This window comes from Ahaetulla prasina, chromosome 1 (genome assembly GCF_028640845.1).
Source record: "Ahaetulla prasina isolate Xishuangbanna chromosome 1, ASM2864084v1, whole genome shotgun sequence".
Classification (NCBI taxonomy): domain Eukaryota; kingdom Metazoa; phylum Chordata; class Lepidosauria; order Squamata; family Colubridae; genus Ahaetulla; species Ahaetulla prasina.
In genome coordinates this window covers 351,996,944-352,014,479 of record NC_080539.1, presented here as the reverse complement: position 1 = coordinate 352,014,479, position 17,536 = coordinate 351,996,944, and the positions used below count along the sequence as shown (strand labels likewise).

The following is a 17,536-nucleotide window of genomic DNA, read 5'->3' as shown; positions in this document are numbered from 1 at the left end:
AAGAAAACTATACAGACGCATCCATGAATTCATTAGGAGATGAGCTGAACTAACAGGAGACTATACTTTGCAGTGCCAGATTGATGCCTGTAATGCAGGATCCAGTCTGTATGCATATCTAACTATGCAGATATGCCCAAGGAAGAGGTCTTAACCAAGGGGTCATGAAATATAAATTCTGTGAATTGATGGCAGAATAATGGGAGTAAAATAAAGCTGCTGCAAAATAGGAGATCAACAATATAAGAACAAAAATTGATTTTACTTGTTTAAAATATTTAATACTGTCCATCCTCCAGTTACTTTTAGGGCAATGTACAATAGAAACAAAATACTTATATCAAACACAAATCTGATAAATGGCAACATTAACCTCAATTAACAGATCTGAGAGGCGGTAGAAGCTGTAGAAATCCTATGATGCTGGTTGAGACACCATAGCAAGATAAGCTATCTGGCAAATAGAATGCCTTACCCCATTGCCTCAAATAACATAGCATTGGCATCAGTCATCTTTTTTTGGAGGAGAGTTTTCAAGCCCACAGGATTATCCTTCCTTCACTTCAGAGTTTATTCCAATTTATCCTCACAACAATCACTTTGTGAGGTAGGTTAGGCTGAGATACTGAGTGAGTGCCCATGGATGGGAGTGATCATGGTGGAGTAGGTTTCCATGCTTTCAGTCTAGCATTTTAACCACTCTACCATACTAAGTTGCTTGCTTTAGATCAGGGCTCTCCAAATTTGGAAACTTTAAAACTTGTGGACTTCAACTCCCAGAACACCTCAGCCAGTATAGTATAATTGACCAGGGAATTCTGGGAGTTGAAATCTACAGGTCTTAAAAGTTGCCAAGTTTGGAGACCCTTGCTTTAGATAAGAAGCTTTGGAGTGATAAATTTCCACACAAAAAACCTAAGTGAAAAAAGCTCATTTTAGTTGAGTCAGGTTTTTTTCAGCCCCAAAATTAATGGCTCTGTTTGGATGACAAATTTACCATGTTTATCACCTAATTTTTTGTGCACATGCAACTAATGGGAACTATTGTTCAAAGTTCAGAGAAGTGGGAGACACCATTACTCAACCTGACACTCTCAAAATACATTGGAAGTGCAACTCCCAGCATTCTCAGATACCGTGCTAAGAATCTAAAGGATCTTTAAACATCTGGATTGCATCTAGTTGAGGAAAGTTGCCTAAGGGCAGGAGTCAGACTCCTGAACGGCTTTTTTGTAGCCCGTTCTATATACCCATCTCTAATCACAATTTCTGGAAATTGCTAGCATGGTTTTCAATTATTTTGAGATGGGAAAGAATCAGAAGGTGTAGTGCAAGCCCTGAACTGAGTGTAAGATAGTTAAATATTATTTAAAATAATTACAACATTCTCTCTCCCATTCCCCACAGAAACAACCTCTCCCAGGAAATTCTGGTCCCATCCACAAAAAAACTCTCCATTCTAGCCAGTACTAAATAAGAATTACAAAGATTGATTAGTTTTTTCCACTCGTATTCTTTCCAAAAAAGCAAGTGCATCAAAATTGCTTGGATGGAGATCCTGGACTTTTTTCTGATGCTAAGGATCATTTGGTACACAAGAAGGAATTAGGTTTCCCTCTGCAGAATTCTGAATGAGTCTATTACAGAGGTGGAATCAGAATGCTTTGCATGTAGAAGCAGCTACAAACAGATTAAGGCACAATTGGCCAATTAAATGTTCTGCAGATATTCTGGTCTCTACAACATGTTTTAGCCTTAGCCTCACTGGTTGCATTCTTTATTCAGGTTATAATTGGTAGTGTGGTAAAGACAGGTCACACATGCAGTGTAGCTGTAGCATGGAGAAAGCAACTATTCTTTTTTCATTGCTGAGAGACAATGATTGGGTGATTAAGAATCCATATGTATAAATATAAACTACAATAAATCACAGTAAATCCAAAATGTCAAATATCAAATTGATGTTTAAAATAAAGTCATAAAATTTAAAATGAACCAGCCAAATAATTAGGCAGTCCAAAATTCATTGCTAGTCACTTCTGGTTTCAAACAGAAGCACTCTCTTTAAGAATGCAATCTTCTTTCTTCAAATATACATATGAGAAATTTGGGTTCCTGAAAATGTTAGTAAAAATACAAACAGTATTCAGATTTAATATCTGAAGGTCAGCTACTTCTCAGCCATGATGTTTTAATCCTTAATAGTCATATGAAGCTTTGCTGCTGTATATACAAACTATTGGAATTTAAGATTCTTAAGAGGAATGTTCTGCATGCAAAGAATGTTCTACTACGACCAACTAATAGCTTGTCCTGCAAATCAAGATATTTTTCCTGTCCTCTGCAGCCATTAACACAGCAGTGTGGATGCTGACAGTAGAAACCATTGGTGCCAGATAGCATCAGAATTTTGGAATTGTTCAGTTCTTTGTTTTCTCATCAGTTTGCATACCACATAGCCCTATGTCACAACTTTTCTATAGTCCTTGACTTAGCGACCGCAAATAGGACCAGAATTTCCATTGTTAAAAAGGGCAGTTGTTGAGTGAGTTGTGCCTGATTTTATAACTTTTTTGCCACAGTTGTTAAGCAGATCACTGCAGTTGTTAAATGAGTTTGACTTCTCCCATCGACTTTGTTGGAAGCCAGCTGGGAAGATTGCAAAGGGCAATCAGATGACCCTGGGATACTGCAACCATCATAAATACATGCTGGTTGCCAAGCACCCAAATTTTGATCATATGACTGTTGGAATGTTGCAATGGTTGTAAGTGCAAGGATAAAAGAATAGAATAGAATAGAAACAAAATGGAGTTGGAAGGGATCTTGGAAGTCTTTTAGTCCAACTCCTCTGCTTAGACAGGAAACTCTATACCATTTCAGATAAATGATTATCCAATCTTCTAAAAACTTCCTGTCTTTTCTCAGTGTCATTGTAACTTCAAACAGTTGTTAAAATGAATGGTAGTAAGCTGAGGATTGCCTGTACAATTATCCTTTTTCTGTCTTACTCATTAAGTTGATTTTCTTGAGGGTGGGACCATTTGAGGGTGAAGAGATCTAGCTGTGGTTTCCCTTAAGAGTCAAGATGCTTCTTCTGGTGTTCCTTTGATTTTTCTTCTCCCTTTCTGATTTTCTTAACCTTTCTTTTCTAGTGTTTGTCAGTTGAAAGGGCAGAGTTCCTAGTCTAACTATCCTAGAGATTGGCAAAAAGGGGATGTTTGTGCTACCATTGTTCCTTTGAATGGATCTGGGAAAACTGAGAGGATGTACACATTTCCAAATTTCCTTCAAAGTATGGTTATAGTGCTACTGTGTCTGAAACATCAGCAGAGGGGGGAAGTTTGGCCTCTGGTGGCTCAGACTGGTAAGACAGTCTGTTATTAACAGCAGCTGCTTGCAATTACTGCAGGTTCAAGTCCCACCAGGCCCAAAGTTGACTCAGCCTTCCATCCTTTATAAGGTAGGTAAAATGAGGACCCAGATTGTTGGGGGGCAATAAGTTGACTTTGTATACAATATACAAATGGATGAAGACTATTGCTTGACATAGTGTAAGCCGCCCTGAGTCTTCGGAGAAGGGCGGGATATAAATGCAAAAAAAAAAAGTTTCAGGGTATGTCTGCCATTTACATTCTGCTTTGGCCATTCAGGACAATGGATAGATGGCTCATGGAAAGTGCATCAGTAGTATGGTCGGTGGATAATAAATGAAACCTCTTAGACCATGGTGCCTCCTCACACCATTCCAAACTAACATGCAAACTAAAAAAATATAAAGTAAGGCACTTGGGATTTATGCTTGGTGTTTATCCACACACAGATTAATTTTGTGTTTTTGAGAGGAGTAGTGAGATTTCTTTTGAGCACAGCCCCAAAGTTGCAGCTATCAAAATGCAGCATTAAAATAGACGAAATGTTCACCTTTCAATAAAGTGCATAATTCTGCATAAATAGGTAGTTAGGTTTAGGGTCTTTCCCCACCCCTGAAGTGCTTTCCACAGCTTTTGGGGACTATACCAGCATGAAATTTGCTATCCAGTTGCCCAGCCTTATCCAACCTGTATTGCCTTTGCTTCAAGTCATTTTGGTCATCCGACTTTCCCCTAAAGTAATAGGTAATACAGTAAGTCTATCAGATCGTACATGTGTTGAGTTGCACCTAAAGTCAAAATAAATAGGGAAATACTATTTTAACACTGGTACAGCTAAACATGACTGAAGAAGTTTTACACATAGGCTGGGGATGAGATGAAGGTAATGCCTTGCAATAAATGGTCAAGACATGTTTGCACTATCGTTAAATGCAAGTGGAGAAAGGCACTAAGATCCCAACTGAGCTGATGATCCTCCATTGGAGGTCAGATTTTTGATAATTCTGCCAAGATTGGCTATTTTTTCTTCTAGAAGATAGTTCTTCTTCTCCTCCATCTTCTGCCTCCGTTCTGTCATCTCGAGAGCTTTTAGCAGCTGAGCGTTTTCAACATAGAGATCCTTCACCATTTCATCAGCTTTTGTGTTTCTTACAAGCTGAAACATAGTTAAGAAATGGTACATTTGTTCCACATAGAGGACAAAACAAATAAATAACTTATACACTTTCCAGTTGTAGCTAAATTCAGTATTACTTTTTAAGCTATCTCTGTACAGCAGGGGTGTCAAAGTCAAGGCCCATGGGCCAGATGCATCACGTACTGGCCATGCCCACTACCAGTTTAGCGAAGGGGGAAAAAGCTGCGATATGTCACGTGATGTATCGCCGTGAGTTTGACACCCCTGCTGTAAAGGGTCTTGTATATTGTCTAAATACATTTAGTAGACAAATGGTAAATAATAATAATAATACCAAAATATCTGAAAAGCATTTTGATACAATGGGAATAGGTAGAATCTGAATTTACCAGTAATAAACAGTTGCATTAATCTAAATTGTATAGTCTAATGCTTAGGGCCAGGCTAGAAACTGAGAGACCATGAGTTCTAATTCCGCCTTAGCCATGAAAGCTATTTAGGTGACCGTAGGCCAGTCATTTTCATTCAGCCCAATTCACCTTACAGAATTGTTATTATGAGGAAAATAGGAGGAGGAAAACATATTAAATATGTTTGCCATATTTGCTTGAGTTGATGACATATAAATAAAATAAATACACAAAATTCATTATCATATTTTAACTATCCTAGATCCTTGGGAAGGATCCAATAGTCAAAAGTACCAAATTCAGTCAAAAATATTGGACGGATTATGTGTAAATAACAATAATGCTTTAGCTACTATTTTCTCTCCATAATGCCATGTCTAACACAAGTGTTAATACGAGTGTGTACCATGTAGAATAAATTGCCAACAATTGATCATTCAGCACAATTAGAATGAAATAATTCTAATTCATCCACTATGAAGCCTATTTATATCTACATAGGAGTGGGATGAGGTATTTTGACATCAACCCCAAATAGTATCATTCTGCAGTTATACAATATAGTAAGTCATGGTTGGCATTACCCCAGTTTATTATCTAAATTACCACTGCCTGCTTTTTTCAAATCATGCTAAAATAAGGATGCATTACTTTGTTGAGCCCGAGTAGATTTGATCTTCTGATTAGCACATGTGGTGACTATACTCCAAAGAGTAGTAAATGGAGCCAGGACAAAACCACGCTTGATTTCATTTTGTTTAAAGATGTTTTTGACTGATTCAAATTACTATTTATAACAATTTTTGGAAGCTCTAGGGAAGAGAGCTCTGAGGTTTCAGAATCTGTCTGGAAAAATATTTATTTATTTATTTTTATTTATTTTGTCACACAGTATATATAAGTATACTTATATAAGTATAAGTATATAAGTATAAGTATGAAATAACTAAACAATACATAAGCAATATATAAGCATGAGTATATAGTAACTATATTAATATCTGTATGCTTGGCCATACATTGATTTACAAACCATAGTGCTAGCTGGTTTCAAACAACACATTGCCAAATCTTATGGTTTAGTGTGAACCTAGCCTTAGATTGTAATGTTACCTCAAACCTTGTGTAAGGAATCCTCAGGTATCAATTACGGCACATTGACTTAGAAACCACTTAGAATTCTCACCTGTTCTTTCAGCTGATTGACTTTATCTTGGAGAAGCTGTTTCACAAGCCTCAATTGTTGTTCAACATCCATCATGCGTTTCTCCATACTCTGTAGTAGCTGCTCATATCCACCCTGTAATGGAGCATGTGTGCATGAAATCAAAATTACAGTACTCTGAAGAGCTTGGTGAGTGGCGGTCGTTTTTTCAACATAAGCTTTACAGAGGAGAAAAAAATTTGAAACCAAAAGACTGAGAAATAGTTGGGTTATTTGTACAGATAAAAATGATGTTCTGAAAGCAAAACAAACCAAAGACACAGACTTCTTTTGTACATGTGATTCTCTATTTCAAATTTGCTTAGTTGTTTATTAGATTTGATACAATCAAAAAAACTCTTGGCAGCTGACACGATCACTGTATATTAAAATGTCCACAATATAATATTAATGGGAAAACCCCTATATATAGAATATAAATACAATACATATAAAAATCTACTAAAAACAATGTTTAAAATGAAAACAGATGGTAGCAATCGCTGCATTGATGTAGCTTTCCCCAGAACAGGAATGTTGCAATACAGTAGTTATCAAACATATTCAGATCCAAGAAAAATGTTTAAGGAATGGGCACATTCCAGCCTCTTTCAAGATGGACATGATCCATGCACACAAGGAAACTGCACAAAACTGAGCAGCAGGAGGGTTTTCCATAGAACTGAATGCGTGAAGGCTTTACAGACAGTTCTTTGTTCTACCATTTTTCCAGGATGTACCAATCACGTGCTCTACTTTTCAATGTGTAATAAAATGATCTGGGAGAGATGTTGAGAATCTGAAGATGAAACTAAAAAAGCTTAAAAACCCAATTGGATCAGCCCAAAGTCTACTTCATCAGCATCTCAGTGAATCAGTAGTATTGTGGGTGGATAATAGATAAAACCTCTTAAGCCATGGTGCCCCCTCAAACTTGAAGGTAGAAGCTATTCCCAATTGTCTATCTTGCTCCAGAGCTAAAAATGGTATCCAGAGCTAAAGTCTCTTAAGTCAAGCTTGACTCTGCTGATTTAAAGTTTTCTTGTCAACAGTTTGTGGATGATTTGCTGCTGCGTTTTCCTGACTTCATGGTCAAGTCCATGGCCTTATGTTTCCTGGTAGCCTCCTATCCCAGTAGTATTAAATCTAATATTGCTTGGCTTTCCCGGGGCAAGCATAGTTAAATAGGTGCTGTTAAAACTACAGTGCTTCTAGAGATGTAGGGTGTGTGTTAATTGTCAGTTCCTAGCAATTAAAAACTCACAAGGGGTTAGGTCCAGTTATAATAAAAATCATGTGTGCAATCTATTAAATTTGGAGAAGAGTTAAGTTTCAGAGTTGTTTTTTTGTAGTTTATGTTATTGTGCAAACCCATCATGCTTTGGTCAGGTTGAAGTATTTTGTGAAATAAGAGCACAGCGTTCACTATTCATATCAAATGTGTTGTGGAAACATATCCAAGGGGCATCTTAATTATATGGACACCATACCCTTCAAAATCTTTGCAGAAAGTGGGGGGGGAGTGGAAGCAGCTGTACTGTTGTTTTTAGATGAGCTGAACAATTTCCATCTGTTCGATAGTAAATCCTTCAATTTCCTACTTAAAGCAACAATCTTCTTTCATTGATTTATGGAGAGTTGTGTTGGCCGGAAAGGTCTTCAGTCTGTCATGTGAAATTGAACACTTTTCTAATAGCAGCTTTGTTTGAAGTGAAAAGCTTTAGCAGAATTGGAAGGGAATTTATTTCAAGTAGCTGTTTGGGGTCTTGTGCTGCATTCACACATAATATATTAGAACCAAACTAACCATATTTTAATTTAGCATATTATTTAAAACCAGCCATTGTGATTAGTTTATAGGCCACAATTTTCAACTATGTTTTACTTAGCCATATTATGTGATCATGATTCCTCTCTTGGCAGTAGGCGTAGTCATGAGTTAGCCCCCAGACCTCACAAAGGAATTAACGCTCCTAGAGTACATTGCATCATTTGAAACAACCTTTTTCATCAAAAGTGCATAATTTGGTAAAAAAAAAAATTGATTGCCATTTAATTGATTCCAAACTAAGTTGCCAGATTCTTCCATTTGTCATCAAACAAAACATAGAACTAAAACAGAGCATAAATTCTGGTGATGAGCTGGATCAGCAATTCTTTCCAGCATAAACAAAAAAAAAAAGCTCATCTAAAACTATTTATATTTATCTAAAAACCTGCTGGATTAGGCACAAGGCTCCATTATAGCAGTCAGCTAGATCTCTGGAAAGAGTCTCCAGAAAGAGTCTCAAAGCAACTGGCTCTCTTGACTCATTATTCACCAGCAGTTGGTATTGTGAGGGGAAAATAATGGGGACCCCCTTCTAGCACAGTAAAGTTTGGGTGGGGCCTGAGATGGGTTTAATATTGACATAAATTGCCTGATGCAAGTATAAAGGAAAATTTGTAATCAGTATGTGCATCTGATGAAATGGTAGCTGACATGGACACCATAGTTCCCTATATGCCGAAATAAGGGAGGTGTGTGTGTGTGGGGGGGGCTGCGGCTGAGGGAAAAGAGGAAGTGTATGCTTAAAGTAGATGTACAAATAGCCATGTTGTAACATTGAGGCTAAAGGAATGGAGCACTGCCCCTGTTGCTATGGCAGAATGGACAGATTCTGAAAATCATGTGAGTTGTAGTTTTAAAGCATAAAAGACAAAGCTGAATAATGGGAGGTTGCCAGTCGGCCTCAAGCCGTCCCTTTTGACTGCTTATTTATTTATTTATTTTATTCAATTTTTATTTATTTTATCAGACTGCTTGTCTGATTGACCCTCATTGCAATGAGATGTAAGTGCCTACAGCAAAGGCTTTGTTTGCTATGCTTTAAATTCTAATAAACCTCTGAATCCTAAAGTGAGACTTTTGTGGTGTGCTGTCTGTTCAATTGTTATTAAGTGCAGCTATGCTCATAATCAGATTTTTTCCCCTGATAGTTTTCTGGTACCAATATGTAGTGCTTATGATTCTGAAGGTGCATATAGACTTATTTTGCATTAAATTTTCCAATCCTTTTTTTTTCTTCAATTGTGTCCAATTCTCAGAGACTGTCCTTGCAGTTTTCTTGGCAAGGTTTTTCAGAAGTGGCTTGTCATTGCCTCCTTTCTAGGACTGAAAGTAAGTGACCAGCCTAAGTAGTTTTGTGCCTAAGGCAGGACTACAATTCTATCTCCAGGTTTCTAGCCTTAACCACTACACCAAACCGCTCTCAATCCTCTTTTAAAACATCCAAATTAGTGGCTCCTGTTCTATTAATAATATTGATTTAATTGATAATTTTGATGATTTTGGTTATCTGCATCCTTTCCAGAAATAATATACATTTGGTGAGATGTGGCAGCTCTCTATTTACAATGTTCCAAGTGAAATCACACCTCAGATTTTGTACAGACATTCTAAAAGCGTATGGATGTCATAACATAAGTTACGTTTTCAGATGCTTTTCCAGCATATCCTGAAATGTATTATTCTTTGTATAAACACCAAAAGAGTCAATATTTTAATTCAACAATCCATATTAACCCCACAATTTCTTTTTCTTGCTATGTATTATGTAGTTGTGTATGTAGATAGGATTTGTGCCTCAATTTTCTAAATTTTGTTATTAAATTTCAGTGTTTATTCATTATGAAAAAATCCTTTTGAATTTTTTTGCTATCAGTTTTTTTTATTGTAACTGGGAATTATTATTTATTATTTATTTTATTAGATTTATAAATAGTTTGTCATGAATAAATTTGCCTATAACAAATTGATAGCTGTCTCATATGAATATCTCAAATTGTTAGGCTTTTCTAAGATTTTATTATTGTCGTATGTTATTAGGATCCAATCCTATTCTGCCATGAATAAAGATTAACTATTACAGATCTTCATTTCATTCCTACTACTGGTATTGGATTAAAAATTATAATCCTTTAGCCTAGCTGCTTTATTTTGTTACCCTTGAATTTATCCTCAAAGATACAATTCCTTCAGCTGAATCAGAGTCCATGGGTTGGTACTTTATTTGAAGGTTTTATTAAGAACACAGTTATTTGAGAGATCACCTCTCCCCAATCACATCTATCCATCCCATCAGGTATGGCAGGAAGGGCATATTGCAGTTTCTATCCAAGGTCATCTGATGGGACCCAGGAGGAGAGTCTTTTCTGCTGTGGCACCTGTTCTTTGTAGCATCATTCTCTCCAATGTCAGATTTACTTCATCTTCTGGAAGGGCCTAAAATCATGGTTTTGGCATCTGGGATCTGGTAACATAGTTATGCAACCCACAAAGTGGTTGTCTTGCTTGGGAAACTAGTGCACTTTTCTTGCAGATTGTTTTTAAATAGAGATAGATAGATAGATAGATAGATAGATAGATAGATAGATAGATAGATAGATAGATAGATGGATAAATGATAGATAGATAGATAGAATGATTAGCATTGTTGATACTAATTGCAACCAGGATTTTAGACTGGAGTATTCTACTCATAACTATAAATGCTAGATAAAACATCGGACTTTCTGTATATAGAATATGTGCTCTATCACTGAGCTTTGCCTTAATTCAGTGTTTTCCAGACTTGGCAGTTCTCTGATGTGTGACTTTGTCTTTCAGAAATTACTAAAATGACTATTACTACGAATTCTGGGTACTAAAATAGGCACATCTGGAAGTTGCCAAGGGAAGAAAATATTGCCTTAATTGAACTTCCATAGCAAAATGACTCAGCCTAATAAATACTCCAGCTTCATCAAGGAATGCATCCAAAAACCCTATTAATTAGTAAGACAAAAAGACAAGGAGATATTTAAAAATGTGTGTTTATTTATCCAGTTACAAGTCTCAAAGTTTTGCTCTTTCCTTGTTTAAAAAGTATGTATACATCTTGTACAAAATTTTGTATAAATAACCCAAAATTTCTTCTCCAAATCCAATATATAAAAAATTTAGTACCATTTTGTTTAAAAAATACTTACAGTATACAATTAATGGGGGGAAAATAAGTTTTTCTGTTTCCAAACTCCTCTGGTTAAGCCATTTTTAAATAGCATAAAAAATGAAATTGACTTATAACAAAATTAAAACATTTAAAATAAAAAAGATGTGATTTTTTCTCTCCCCATTCCCCCTCATAAAAATAGATTCTGACACAAATAAATAAAGGATGGGGAAAAATACAAGACTTTTTTTTAAAAAAGATGATTTTAAATTAACAACAAATGCAATTTGATCCCTGGGTTTCTCAGCTTATGCCAGTTAGTGTGAATAAGGAATGCGGTGCGTTAGAAGCCAAGGGGTGTCAGAGATGACCAATCCGCCTGTACGTATCTGCATGCAATGATCGTTGCTCCGGAAGCAAAGCCTGGGGAAAGAAGGCAAGGAGGACACACTTGACCCGCAGGCCTTTGAAAACAGCACATTACACTTAAGCAGCACAAACACTCAGTGCCATTTAAGCATCACATCAAGACATACAAACACAAGACTGCAAGGGGCTGTGAGATTAACTTTGAGAAACAGGACCAAAACTGATCAAGAATAGCTGTGGTGGCGCAATGGTTAGAATGCAGAATTGCAGGCTAACTCTGACGACTGCCAGCAATTTGATTCTTACTAGCTCAGGGTTAACTCAGCCTTCCATCCTTCCGAGGTTGGCAAAATGAGGACCCAGATTGTTGGGGGAAATATGCTGACTCTGTACACTGCTTAGAGAGGGCTGAAAAGCACTATGAAGCGGTATATAAGCCTAAGTGCTATTGCTATCAGGTAAAAGAAATTGAGTCCAAAACAAAATTGTAGTTTGAGAAAAAATGTCAAATTTGACCCTCCCTAATTATTTTATAAATAAGATGGATGTCAGCCCTTCAAGTAAGACCAGACGAGGAAACCAAAGTTATGAATTCTACTACTTTTATACTGTTGCCTTAGCAGCCTCTTGCAAGTCTGAAAGCACCTCCCCACTCCCTGCCTTTACCCATAAGAGAACTTGGGGGGGTCAAGTCTGAATTGTTTTCTCAAATTATATTTCTGCTTTGAACTCAAGTTTCTTTGACCGTTGTCTTGGTCGCCACTCTTCCTTTTGTTCCTCAAAATTATTCTCACTGCCCATTGCAAAAACAAGGAAATCACACATACCCACGTAGGTCATGCATTGCAGACAGTAGTTCTTTAAAGATCAATAGCTCTTTAAAAAGAGCAAGCACCATACAGCCAATGACTCTTATTTTCTGACATTGGGGTGAGGTTCATTGCCAATTCTAAGCCTCAGGCTAATCTCTTCCTCTCTTTGCATGATCACCCCTTCCTTATTTAGGTCAGCCGTCATTTATTGTTGCATCCAAACTGATTGCACTGGTCATTTACACATGTTGTAGTTTGTCCACACCACAAAACTAGAAACCCATTCAAACCTTGCTTTTCAATTAAGGTTTAGAGGAAAATGTTAACCAAAGTATCTTATTTTAGATATAATAGTCATAATGGTTTATCCAAAATATGGAATCAGGCAGAGAAAGGGAGGAAGAGGAGGCCAATACAGCATAAATTTCAGATGAAATTCAACATTTCAGTGTCAGCTATATGTTAAGGAAAAAACCCTTATCCTATCTTCCAGTATTTCATATGTAGAAGCTAGAATAGGGTTATATACTGACAATTATCATAAATCAAAATTATTGCAGGATCCTCCATTTCTATTATTACATTTTATCTATGGTTACTTAATTTTAAGCCATGGATTAGTAGTGATATGTCAGATTGCTAGCATTTTTATAACTAAATGTTACAATAAGCAGAATACAAGGAAGCCCCTAGTCCCATTTTCTAGAATTGGATGTGAGGGAGAAACCTGTGGCCATATAAATGTTATTAAAGAGTAATTATCATGCATTTTGACTAACTGACAGGCTTGCTGGGGTCAGATTAGAATTGGAGTCCAATGTCTGAATGGCTACAGATTGTCGGAATTTTTCATTATAAAAGGTGTAATCATTTTGGTGCAGAGATACTTTGCAAAATGAAAACTTATCTTATGCAGATTGTCCTCATATTAAATGATTGCCATGTTCAACTGAGAAATATCAGCAGCTTAGATTGCTACTGAATTGTGCTGTACAGGTAATCCAATAAAAGATTTTGCTCTTCCAATTCTGTTAAAACTGCTTACTATGTTTACTTCTAGGAACTGCAAACTGAAGCTTGTACAGAAGGGTGCTACTAAGATGGTCGGTCCTTCAAAGAACGTTAAAAATAACTGGCTATGTTTAGCTTGCAATAAACTAGACTCAAAGAAGATATGGTAGGAATCTTCAGATATTCATATAAAGAAAAGAGTGGGCATGATCTCTGTCACTGATGGTAGGACAAGAAGAACCAATGAGATTGAATGAGATGAAATTCAAATCTGGTACTAGGAGAATTTTTTTTGAGGGCATGACTTCTCAACCAATAGAATAAGCTGCATCATAAGTGGCATCTTTCCCTTCCCCAGAGGTCTCCTAACTGATATTAGATAGCCATTTGTCCAAAGAAAGCATGCTTTGATGCAATATATGGAAAGATTATATCTGTTGCACTAGAAATTTGAAACTGGCATAAACAGAGAAAGGGACATAATGAAGAAAAAGTGAAGTGATAGAGGACTAATCTACATTCAGTGAAGAAGAAACAGACTGTAACATACCTGGGGCATGTTTGTTTCCAAGGGCCGATTCTCAAGCTCCTCCTGCAGGCGTTGACACCTCCTCTCTGCCTGAAGGAACTGGTGCTGGAGCTGCTGGTATTGTTCGGATGGGACAACAGGACATCCTTGCTGCTGGATCTCCTGCAGTTCTCGAGGGTGCTGGGGTGGGCTAAGCATCATGCTGGAGTTTGAGTGAAGCAGCTGTGTCAGAGAAGATGGGTAGGAAAGTATAAAAGAGATGCCTTGCAGTCTAGACCAAGAACCCCTTCTCATCATCTGAGCATCAAGCTCAGTCAGGAAGAATGCAAAGGTGGACTCCCAGTAACTGGTCTAACGTTCCATTTAGGTTGTGCGTGCAAATTTAAACCATACAAATTTAATCTACTGCACAATGTCACAGCCCATGCAGTAAGATTTTTTTTGGGGGGGGGAAAGGAGTCAATGAAGGAGAGGGAGAGAAAAGGAGTGGGGATAAGGGAGGGGAAAGGCCTCTCATCTGAGATCTAGGCCAAAAAAAACCCCTTCAACCATCTTCTGCCGTACTCCAGACCAAAGGAGGAATGGAGTTGTGGGAAAGAAAAAGAAAAAGCTTGCTGGTATGAAGAGATACCATATTGCTAACCATGGGCTTGCGCCCCTCTTTCCCCTCTATTTAAATCTACCACTAGCACACCACTTTGCAATACATTGTTCCATACTAGTCCCGTTTCCCCCCCCCACACACACACACATTAGGTTGCTACTTTAAGGCACTTTATCCAATCAGGTCCTTTCCAGAAGTACTGTATTAGGGTTGCCGTCAGTGCCAGACAAGTGACCGATCAAGTTGACTGGGGATGATGGAGTTTCAGCTGAACACATTTAATGTTTAGTTAGGGATGTCCCTCTTTAGGAAAAGCACACTTCTTTGGAAGAACCTCAGAATTAAAGCAGAAACATGGATCTTCCTGTACAATTTTTGCTTCATGTAGATTGCAAAAAAAGAGAATATGGCCTTTGATAGGAGTAAAGTACTTTTCTAATGCTGTTCTATTAAATGAAGGTTTGCTGTGTACATTCGTGCTTCGTAACATAGTGCCACAATTTGGAGCCGAGGCCAAAAAGGCACTTTGAAGTGGTAGGGACATACATTTGGTGCCTCTTAAACTTCAATTCATTTTCTCCCAGATTCACAAAGCTAGCTCAAGGAAAAGTGTTGCTTCCTTAAGGAATTCCTTGAGATGTTCACAATGTTGGGAATGGTAAAAAGAAAGACAACAGGAGCAGAGAAAGACAGAGACAATAGCTGCACCGTTGGGAGACCTGAAAGGCCAGTTGGGGCAGATCATTCTGAAGAAGGCCTTCTGTGTGGTTGCTCAGCCTCAGTCTCAACACTGACTTGATGGCATAGAAACAATCAGTCTTTAGGCGGCACCAATAGAGCTGGTGTGCATATCCATATCCCTGCAAAGAACATTGTTAGCTCTCGATCTGAAGCACCACATACCCCTAAAGATTTATTTTAATATAAATAGAATGTGTAACATTTTTATTATTTCTTCTAATTCACTGAGCTGAGAAAATAAATTTATGTTGAAAACATACAGAGTAAATTGATAGGAACAAAAACACCTTTCCAGTTCTGTGTAATCCCCAACTAAGACATTACCAAGACTAAAAGCAGTTGACCCTAGGATATAGCTTAAAAATAATTGATTGCCAAATGTTATTAAGAATTCACCTCCCCATCCTCACTCCCCAGATTAGATTGCAATTGAATATATCTTTACCTTGGAATGAATAGTATTAAAGTCAGCAGGCCTTCTGAAGAGAAAACTATAGGATTACATGGTTAACTGCAGTTCTAGTTGGAGATTTTTCTCATTATAAAACCAACCATACAATTTGCTAATTACAAACTCAAAAGTAATCCTTTTATGCTGTGAGCTCTGTAGGGAGCTGCAGTTGTAAGGCTATACAGCAATATAATGAAAATAGCTTTTAAAGTGGTAGTGAATTACAATATTAGAATTTTGAACAATGTGGGAAAGCTTTTGATACGTTATTTATTTGTTAGAATATTTTACTAGCTTTTGTCCTGAAATATCAGAACCAGCTTAGTTATACAATTTTGTATAACTAATATGATGTTCTTTGGTTCAGCTGCAACTTCCAGAATTCCCAGACAAAGTTCCCAGTCTTTAAGTGTTGTATTCCAATATATTTGGAAATCACCAGGTTGGTTGAGGTTGCATTTGAACTATTACAGAAAAATAATACAAATCAATATTTGTTGAAATTCAAATATGAAGCAGCAGATAAGACATTTATACTGTGTTTAAACATGGCTTCCAGGTCTGACAAAGGTTCTTTAATGATTCCTTCGGGAAAAATCACCTGCATTTACTTCTTACCTGAATTATATAAACAATCTTTTATATGTCTTTCTGGTTATGGTATAATGGAGAACTAATGAAGTGGAAAGGGCATGTGCAACTGTTCTCTTGCATGCACATCCAGTTCACATGCTCTGAACTTTGTGGAAAACCATATAAGGTATCAACCACCAGAATCATCATCAGCACAATGTTCATGGGAAATTTAGCTGGAGCTCAAAATGTAATACAAATTGGAGAACAATTTTTTTAATCACAATTAGCTTACAAAGAGCATTTTCCCTGAGCGTATGGCTCACGGCTGCACAAAGTAAAGAAACATAGGGGAAATTATATAGTTTGGAGATCATCAAAGATCAGTAAACTGGCCATGCAAATGTCAATCTCACTATTCCACTAAGGACATGCAATTGGGAAACCATGGAAGGAAAAAGTTATCTCACAAAATAAACAATCCATCCAACAATTAACAAAAAATAGGGAGAAAAAAAAAGAAAATGGAATCTCAGAGCCACTTTTCATTTTTCCCCCCTGAAGTTTGGTTTTGTATTAAGCATCCTCATATTCTTGGAAAGTGCAGACTTTAAAGATAAGCCTTTTCTCTTTCTTCCTGAAACTAGAGAAATTATTTGCCTATTGCCCTATGGTGTTTGAGCCAGACCATTAATATTTCCATTAAAATGAAGAGTAGCTCCTTCAAATGAGACAGGTTATTGCCTTAATGCTCAGGACCAAGTCTGTAACAAATGAAAGGAAAGATGAGATGGCAGGTACTAGGTAATGTCATTTCTTTTCGCTCCATGCAGTGGGATTACAGAAGAAAAGAGTTGGTTCTACCTTCACACGTTAAGTCAGGCAGAGCACTGCATTCGTCTCTGCTAGTTCCAGCCACCAAGGTCTAGGCATAGGTTAGCCAGAAAGGAAGAAGAAGAAAAAACACAAGATGGAAAGACAATTATGGGAATCAAAGGGCAAAAAGGGCCAAATGAAACTTGCACAGAAAAAGAGTAATAAAACACAAAAAACAAGGACTTTTTCAGAGAAACAGAAAAGAGCTGCTGGTAGGATGTGTAAATGGAGACACTCTTTTGAGTGTATTCTCTTCAAGAGAATATAGGCTGGGCTGAGTGCATCCTGCACATTTAATATGCACAGAACTCAGCTAAGAGATCTGGTTTGAGTTAAAAGTAGAACAGGGTTCAATATCTTATGGCTGATGTTTGAACATGTGAAAAGGTGTCCAATTAAATGTCAGAAGCAAAGGGTGGGTGGGAGCTGAATCAATATTTCACTCTTCTAGTGGTCAGAGCAGCAATGGAT

The 17,536-nt window shown here is 37.2% G+C and overlaps 1 protein-coding gene across 6 annotated transcripts in view; it reads right to left on the bottom strand.

Moving 5' to 3' along the window:
• Nucleotides 1-259: 259 nt before the first annotated feature.
• NIN (ninein) overlaps nucleotides 260-17,536 on the bottom strand; it is a 126,393-nt gene continuing 109,116 nt past the window's right edge. For 5 of the 6 annotated variants that reach the window (XM_058163093.1, XM_058163096.1, XM_058163098.1 and 2 more), the window contains 3 exons: nucleotides 13,842-14,042; nucleotides 6,109-6,222; nucleotides 260-4,530 (listed from right to left, as the gene is read on the bottom strand). In XM_058163093.1, the coding sequence (XP_058019076.1) occupies nucleotides 4,324-4,530; nucleotides 6,109-6,222; nucleotides 13,842-14,042 (522 nt within the window). In that variant the 3' untranslated portion in view covers nucleotides 260-4,323. Of the gene's footprint in view, nucleotides 4,531-6,108; nucleotides 6,223-10,816; nucleotides 11,523-13,841; nucleotides 14,043-17,536 lie in introns of those variants that run through there. The other variant, XM_058163097.1, reaches the window with a different exon arrangement.